This window comes from Cervus canadensis, chromosome 2 (assembly GCF_019320065.1).
Source record: "Cervus canadensis isolate Bull #8, Minnesota chromosome 2, ASM1932006v1, whole genome shotgun sequence".
Lineage (NCBI taxonomy): Eukaryota > Metazoa > Chordata > Mammalia > Artiodactyla > Cervidae > Cervus > Cervus canadensis.
Window position 1 is genome coordinate 55,213,997 of NC_057387.1, and position 9,047 is coordinate 55,223,043.

Here is a 9,047-nt window from a genome sequence, read left to right on the forward strand (position 1 = left end):
AAATAACTGAACGAATAAAAATAATGCCTTCTTTCTACCTGAAACCTATCAGGATTCCCAGTAATAACAGAGACGATATGTTTGTTTCATCACTGCTAGCTTATTTCCATACATTATTACACGTAACATCAAAATAAACTAAAAGATTTGTAATACCGTCGTCTCTGGAGTACTGCTTAAGAAACTGAAGCGTGGAGAGGAGTGCTATTAAGTGTTTCTTCCATTTTCATGCAAGCTTAGAACAGAGTAGAGTAGGTCTCCCCTTTTGAATGCAGCGAGGATTTCCCTTCGCCGCCTTATCCTGAGCGCCTCTGGTCTCTTAAAGCCGAAGCGTGTAGCCCCGTGCAGAAGGCACCGCCTCTCCAAGGGAAGGGTTTGGCGAAACTCCGCCCCGGAGGCGGGATCGAAGTGGGCGTGGTCTCAAGCGGATCCCGGATGATCTGTGCGGGACTGCCTCAGAGCCGTAAAGAGCTCCATGAGTCGTGAAAGGGCACGGCGCGGAAGCGTTGCTTTACGACTGTTCGGACAGGCGCGCCGGGTCGGCGTTCACTGCTTGCTAGTTCTTTGATATCCACGTGGGCCGCTCTCCGTGTTTTTGCAAGTAACTCAGCCCTCCTGGCGTGAACCAAAGACATTGAAGGACGGAGTGGCAACGGAGGTCAAGGGTCTTGAAGTGATGGATTTTGCTGCTGAAAGTGAAGAGATGTCGGGAGGAGGTCTCCAGAGTGAAGCTGAGGGGGCGCGGCTAAGTCAAGAGTCAGATCAAGAGAGAGTCAGGGGTACAGTAAAGACGGAGGAGTCCGGCGATGGAGAGGCGGAGAATGGTCTGACCAGAATGGAGAAGACAGGGGCAGGGGAAGAAGAAAGTAGACGAAGAGCAGAGATGCGAATGGACCTAACGGTTGTGAAGCAAGAAGTAATGGACTGGTCAGAAATGGTAGAAGGTACGCTGAATGGCCAGTGGGTAAAGCAGGAGCAGGACGAACCTGAGGTGAAAGAAGAAAAACCAGGCACACTGGAGGTGAAGCAGGAGATGGATAGTAGTTTGATGGTAAAAGAAGAAAAGGTGGAAGAAACAGAGATAAAGGAAGAGAAAGTGAAGGTGAAGGAAGAAGTGATGGACTGGCTAGAAGTGAAGGAAGAGAAGAAAGATAGCTTGGAGATTAAACGTGAGGAAGTGTCTCTTGATCAGAATATTAAAAAGGAGGAAATAATGGATGAAGTGTATGTAAAAGAAGAGAAGTATTTCCCCAAAGAAGAAATGATGGATGATACAAAGGTGAAAGAGGAGCCTCAGATAAATCCCTCAGTGGGCTCCAAGCGGAAACTGGCCATGTCAAGGTAGGGCAGCGCTGTGAAGGTCCTTTGTTGTCTAGGTTGAAAGAAACTACAGGATCAGTAAGGTGTGGAATAATGAAAAATAAGAGCGAGTTTGGGCCGGGAGTCTGAGTGGTGGGGGGAGGGGCGATTAGGAAAGAAGGGTTTTGTCAGATAACAACAAATTCTGTGGAAATATGTGAGGTTGGTACTAGTGTCCAGTGACCAAGTTAGGAAGTGAAAAGTCTTTGAACCGGAAAACCCTTGGACCAGAATCTGGCTTGACTTTGTATGCCCTCGGCTCAGTATTCTTTTGAGAGTGGATAGGTGTGAGGAACAGTCTAATAAAGCCAACAAGAACAAAGTGGAGTAAGTTAAAATTAGGCAAAATGCATTTGAACTCACTCAATTGGCTAGTTTCTCTATGGGTACTATAAACATTTATTGCTTTCGATTTAATTTCTTTATAGTGTGAACATGTGGCAGCAAAGGAAATAAGAGTAGTCAGATTCTTGGGACTATTTCTGTCTCACAGTGAATCAACATGTAGTTTGCTTGTCCCTTTGTAGTTTGATTGTCATTGTACATTGATTGTCACTCATGTGAAAGATCAGTTGAAGACAGATGATGGGTAGTAGTATTTCTAGAGTTTTGATGCCCATTCTCAGTTGGATGGGGAACTGAGGAAGAAAGATGCAACCGCTGCTCTCTAAATTTGCCTGGGTTTTCTTTTTCTGAATGTGTCTGCCTTTAAGATATATAAACAGCCCATGGATTGGACTTCTGGATATGTGCACACACACAGTTGTTAACAGTGTCAGGAATTACAAGTTAAAATATTAATAAGTGATCTCATTGTCTGATTATATAGAAAAGGAAGTCACAGTGAGATAATTTTTTAAATACATGTTTTCTTGAATTACATATCATTAAACAACATTGTAAATGTAGTGTCATTTAGAGATGGTTTCCTAGAGGAGAATTTTCTAATGATGTTTGACAGCTGTTCATAGAGTTACTTGCATCTACTTTATTCACTGTGACTGCATGTCTGTAAATTGTGATGGATTAAAAGCTTATAAATAAATATATAGAATTAATATTTGATAACTTATTAAGTTTCTTGTGGGCTTTTGTAGATGTGAAACTTGTGGTACAGAAGAAGCAAAGTACAGATGTCCACGTTGTTTGCGGTATTCCTGCAGGTATATATGTAATTTTCTACCTTATCATCTCTGCCTGCACCCTTTTTACCTCACAGCATAAAAGTTCCTTCTCTTGGTTCCTTCAGTTTGCCCTGTGTAAAGAAACACAAAGCAGAACTAACATGTAACGGAGTTCGAGATAAAACTGCCTATGTTTCAATACAACAGTTTACTGAAATGAATCTCCTAAGTGGTAAGCCATCTTATGTATAGCAGATTGATGCTTCCTGGCCATAGGCATATATCATTTATTTATTTTTCTGTTTTTTTGAAATTTGTAGATTATCGATTTTTGGAAGATGTGGCAAGAACAGCAGACCATATTTCTAGAGATGCTTTCTTGAAAAGACCAATCAGCAATAAACATGTAAGTGTTTCTTCTATTCCTTTCCAGTTAGAATTTCTTCTAATCAAATAGATTCTTTTTTTCCTTTTTGCACTCAACAAATAATATATTAAGTGGCTACTATGATCCAGGGCTATCCCAGTTACTAGGGATACAGCAGTGACCAAAACAAAGTCCTTCCCCTCATGGAACTTGTATTGTAGTGGGAGAGACAGGGGCTGAGTACAGGAACAAATGTAATTTCAGATAGAGTTAAGTGCATGTGAAAGATAAAGAAGACAACAGGAGGTTAAAGAAAATTAAAACGGTGTTTGTGGGGGAAGGGGGTTCTGAGAGTAGTCAGAAGAATCTTCTCTGAGAATTGACATCAAGCAGCAATGTGAATGATGAGAAAGAGGCAGTCATGTGATTGTTTGAAGGAAGATTTTACAGACAGAGACAAAAGCAGAAGTATAGAATGAATCAGGATCAGAGTTAGTGGGTTTGAGGGCTTAAAAGAGGAGCCCAGTGACTGTAGCATAGTTGAGTAAGGAACATGTTGAACAGTAAGGTTAAGGGAACTGATGAAGTCTCCTAATGTATTCAAAATAAAAACGGAGGCCATCGGAGGCAGCTGAGCATGTTTGCTTTTTGAAAGATCACTCTTGAGGCTCTCTGGAAAGTGGACTTAGATAGGAAAGAGTGGAAGATTGGAAGCTGGGAGATCAGTTGTTGTTGTGGTTCTGGTCACAGAGGATGCTGTTAGAATCATTGGGGAGTGAGTAGATGTGTTTTTTTTAATTGGAGTATAGTTGCTTTACAATGTTGTATTAGTTTCTGTTGTACAGCAGAGTGAATGAGCAACATGTATAAATGTATATCCCTTCTTCCTGGGATTGCCTTCCATTTAGATCACCACAGAGCACTGAGTTCCCTATGCTATACAGGGGAAGTGATTAGATTTGAATTTTGAAAGAAGGGCTCATAGGACTTGATATTTTAATAAACTTGTTATACTCTAATTTCTTTTTCATTTCTTAAGCACTGTGCAAAATTAAAAGCTTACATATTGGAAATATTTTCCAACTGCTATTGTTCTAAAAATTCTTTAATATTATTTAATCACATCATGGAATTATCTTTGTTTTTCAGAGACCATAGTGGTATGGGAGTTGCAGAATTTTAATACTCTTTAAACAGTTTATTTTATTGGTATTATTGGTACAGACATGACATTAAACATGTCTGAAAGAAAAATTACCATGTATCAAGGTTTTTTTTCTCAAGCTTAATTAGACATAATTATATACTTAAAGGATAAATTTCTTTTTAAATATCTTCTTTTTATGAAATTTGGCATGCATATAAAAAAGCATAAAACAGAAATATACCATTTAATAGTAATTATGGAGTGAGCATCCATGTAGCTACCACCTAGATCTAGAATTAGAACATAACCAGCTTCTCAAGAATTCCTGCCACCATGTTATGCACATCCCTGAACCATTCTTATTTTTGGGTTTTCTATAATAAATTTTATGAACAATGCTATAGTGAACACTTTTGTTTAGGATTTTGGTTTGCTTATGCATATGTTTTTCTGGAGTTCATACCTAGGAGTGAAATTGCTTTGTTGTGGAGTATGCATGTCTTAAATTTGACTGTATGTTACCAAAATATTTTCCAAAGTGGTGATGCCAGTTTATACTCACAGTATTTAAGTATACCTGTTGTCACATCCGCTCCAGATACTTGACTTGGTCATAGTTTTTAAGCTTTTATCAGTTTGATGGCTTTATTACTTTATTATGATTTTTAATCTACAGTTGTCCAGTTGTTAATGAGATTGAAAGTGACAGTAAAAGTTGCTCAGTTGTGTCCAACTCTTTGCAACCCCATGGACTATACAGTCCATGGAATTCTCCAGGCCAGAATACTGGAGTGGGTGGCCTTACCCTTCTCCAGGGGATCATCCCAACCCAGGGATAGAACCCAGGTCTCCTGCATTGCAGGCGGATTCTTTACCAGCTGAGCCACAAAAGAAGCCCAAGAATACTGGAGTGGGTAGCCTATCCCTTCTCCAGTGGATCTTCCCAACCCAGGAATTGAACCGTGATCTCCTGCATTGCAGGAGGATTCTTTGCCAATGGCTATCAAGGAAGCCTCTTAATGAGATTGAGCACCTTTCAAATGTTTTATTGGCCTTTGGATATTCCCCTTTGTGGTGTATGCCACACACATACACACATGGTGTATGTATATTAAATCTGTGTTCATCTTGTCATTGTTGCTTTTTCCTATTGGTTTTCTTTGTATTTTTAGATGCTGATGTTGATTGTGTATGTTATAAATCCTTTCATTCTGTGGCTTGTGTTTGTACTCTTTTTCATGTCTTATGGTAAACAGCTTTTTTCAATTTTAATGTAGTAGAAATTGTCTTGTGTTTCCTTTATAGTTAATAGTTTTATGTGTTTTTAAAGAAATCCTTCCCTTCCTTGAGCTCCCTTCCAGGAGCTATTCTCCTGTAATGATTTTCTGAAAGCTTTGTAGTGTCACATCTCCCATTTATGTCTGTAAATATGGAACTGATTTTTGTCTATCATGTGAAGTAGAGGTCCTATTTAATTTCCCTAATGCATAATCTACTTTTTCTAGCACCAGTTATTGAAAAGTTCATCCTTTCTCTACTGCTTTGCAGGACCATCTTTGTTATATATCAGACATCCACATATGCTTGGCCTGTTTGTTTCTGGCCTGTCTGTTCTATTCTGTTAAACCTTTTGTCTCTCGCAACTATTGTAGTCTTTCCTGAACTCATGGAAGAAGTAAATCTTCTCACTTTGTTCATTGTTTAGATTAGACCACAGCCATTTTTCTAGAATATTTTCTAGAGTATTGTCTGAAATACAGATGTGGCTCTTTGTAACTTTATACAAATGTGAAAAATCAGCCAACTGATTTCTAGTCCTACCTTCCCCACTTGGGTATTTTGATTGGATTTGCGTTTATTTTGTAGAGTTACTTGGGTGATTGGATTTTATGGCATTGAATATTTAAATCCTTGATTGTTGTATCTCTGCATTTATTTGGGTCTTTAACAACTCTGTAATTTCCTCAGTGAAGGTTTTGCACATTTTTTGTTAGACTTATTCTTGAGTACTTTATTTTTTCATAGTATTTTAAATAGTATTTCCTTTTAAAATTTTTTATTATCTCTTTGCTGGTATTCAGGAATGAAAGTTTTTGTTCTTGTCCATTTTATGGTAGTAGCCATATTAAAATCTATTCCAATACCTTATCTATAGATTTTTTGAGGTTTTCTCTATAAACAGTTCATCACAATTTGTTTCTAACTTTCTGTCCTTATTCTTTTATCTCTTTTTCTTACCTTATTAGAATAGCAAGAACTTCCAATAATGTAAAATAGTAGTGATGATGGTAGATATTTAAAGTCCACTCCTGAGTTTGATGATTTGCTTGAGGGGTTCACAGGATGGAACATGCAATCGAACTCATGGCTAAAGTTTATTACAGTGAAAGGATACAGAGCAAACTTTGCAAAAGGAAAATGTGTATGGGGCCAAGCTTGTAGGAATCCAGCCACAAGCTTTCCAAATTCCTCTCCTGTTGGAGTCATACAATACACCGTTAATTTCCTCAGGCAATGGGTTGTGATAACTAATGTTTAAAGTTTATTGTCTACCAGGGAAAGTCATTAGAGACTCAGTACCCAAGGTTTTTATGGGGACTGGTTGCAGAAGCACCCTTAGCCTAGCAGTTGCCAAGTTCCATACACCCAGAAGGAAAGCAGATAAAAACCACATTTTTGTACAATTTCAGCATAATGAAGCAGAACCTTTCCTACCATTTTAGGAGAAATTTTTTGTTAGTGTAGGGTCCATTTACTAGTCAGCCAAATTGCCAGACACCAGCCAAGAGCAAACCTTGCCAACAGAACTTTCTAAGGATAAGTTTCAGGCCTCATGTGTTAGCTCTTTTCTATATCTTTGTTTTATAACCTTGATCACAGAGGGGAAAGTTTTAAGATTTCACCATGTTTACTTTTCAGTTTTTTGCGGGTATAGTTTAATATCTAGATTAAAGAAGTTCTGTTCTCAGTTTGCTAACACATGTTAACATGAATGGTGATTATATTTTATCAAATGTTTTTTCTATATTTTATTATTCTTTTATTATATATTCTAATAAGAATATGAATAATAATCTTTTAGCTGATTTTCTATTTTAAGCTAAACTTGCATGGTGTATTATTGTCATATCATGCTTTTTATACTTTGCAGAATTCAGTTGTGTTATATATGTGTACATATTATCCTTTCATTCATTTTGCATTTCTGTTCATGAGTGAGATAACTTCTAATTTTCCTTTTTGGTATTCTTAAGTTTCTCTATTGATGTGATTCCAGTTTCATAAAATTATTTGATGATGTTCCCATTTTATTCTTAAATACATTAACATTGGGATTATTTCCTCCTTGGGAGTTTGGTATAATTTTTTAATGGGCTGCAGAAGTTTATTCTTTACTGTTAATGGGACTGTTCAGGTTTTCTCTGTCTCACGTCATTATTCTGTCTTAAGACTACATTTTCCTAAGAATTTGTTCGTTTTACCTAAATTTTCCAATGTATTGGCATAAAGTTCTTCATAACATTTTCTTTAATGTATCTGTAGGAATTGTAGTATTATCGTTTGTGATGTTGCTTACTTGTGTCTTTTTTTCTAGATCAGTTGTTATTACAGATTCCTTTTCTATTTAGTTACTGTGTCCTCTTGACTTCTGTTATATCCTTTTTTATCTTTAGCTTAATTGCATTATGGTCAAAGAACATATTTTTTTCTGAGTTCATTTTTTAAAAAATGCATTAAGACGTGTTTATGTCCCAGCATATAGTCAAATTTTGTAATGTTTGCTGTTTTCTTGGGGGAGCGGGAGAAGTACTCTGCAATTGCTAAATGTCTTATTCTAAACATAATCCTTTTAGGTCAGGTTTGTTAAGTACATTGTTCAAATTATAACATTACTGATTTTTTGTTTCTTTCTTTCTTTCTTTCTTCTACCAGTTACTGAGAGACATATGTTAATACTTCCCAATAGATAAAATCAGAAGGATTTTTATGTTTCTCCTTGTGGTTCAGTTAGCTTTGCTTCATATGCTTTAAGGGTACATTATTAGATGCATACTTCAGGAAATTATTGGTGTATTTAACCTTTGGCCCTATGTTGTAACCCTTTTTGTCTCTCAGTTCAGTTCAGTCGCTCAGTCGTGTCCGACTCTTTGTAACCCCATAAATCGCAGCACACCAGGCCTCCCTGTCCATCACAAACTCCCAGAGTTCACCCAAACTCATGTCCATTGAGTCGGTGATGCCATCTAGCCTGTCATCCTCTGTTGTCCCCTTCTCCTTCTGCCCCCAATTCCTCCCAGCATCAGGGTCTTTTCCGATGAGTAAACTGTTCTCATGAGGTGGCCAAAGTATTGGAGTTTCAGCTTCAACATCAGTCCTTCCAATGAACACTCAGGACTGATCTCCTTTAGGATGGACTGGTTGGATCTCCTTGCAGTCCAAGGGACTCTCAAGAGTCTTCTCCAACACCACAGTTCAAAAGCATCAATTCTTCAGCACTCAGCTTCTTCACAGTCCAACTCTCACATCCATCCATGACCACTGGAAAAACCATAGCCTTGACTAGACAGACCTTTGTTGGCAAAGTAATGTCTCTGCTTTTTAATATGCTGTCTAGGTTGGCCATAACTTTCCTTCCAAGGAGTAAGTGTCTTTTAATTTCATGGCTGCAACCACATTCTCATATGATTTTTGGAACCCGCTCCAAAATAAAGTCATGCCACTATTTCCACTGTTTCCCCATCTATTTGCCATGAAGTGATGGACCAGATGCCATGATCTTAGTTTTCTGAATGTTGAGCTTTAAGCCAACTTTTTCACTCTCCTCTTTCACTTTCATCAAGAGGCTCTTTAGTTCTTCACTTTCTGCCATAAGGGTGGTGTCATCTGCATATCTTAGGTTATTGATATTTCTCCCAGCAATCTTGATTCCAGCTTGAGCTTCCTTCAGCCCAGTGTTTCTCATGATGTACTGTGCATATAAGTTAAATAAGCAGGGTGACAATATACAGCCTGAGGTACTCTTTTTCCTATTTGGAACGAGTCTGTTGTT

General features: G+C 37.9%; 1 protein-coding gene across 3 annotated transcripts in view; it reads left to right on the top strand.

Annotated features, from left to right (window-relative positions):
* Positions 1-496: 496 nt before the first annotated feature.
* Positions 497-9,047, top strand: part of ZNHIT6 (zinc finger HIT-type containing 6) — a 95,813-nt gene continuing 87,262 nt past the window's right edge. For 2 of the 3 annotated variants that reach the window (XR_006268096.1, XR_006268097.1), the window contains exons 1-4: positions 497-1,341; positions 2,457-2,522; positions 2,609-2,715; positions 2,804-2,889. Coding sequence is in view for 1 of the 3 variants with exons in the window: in XM_043460786.1 (XP_043316721.1) it covers positions 677-1,341; positions 2,457-2,522; positions 2,609-2,715; positions 2,804-2,889 (924 nt within the window). In the remaining 2 variants the exon portion in view is untranslated. The remainder of the gene's footprint in view (positions 1,342-2,456; positions 2,523-2,608; positions 2,716-2,803; positions 2,890-9,047) is intronic. The other variant, XM_043460786.1, reaches the window with a different exon arrangement.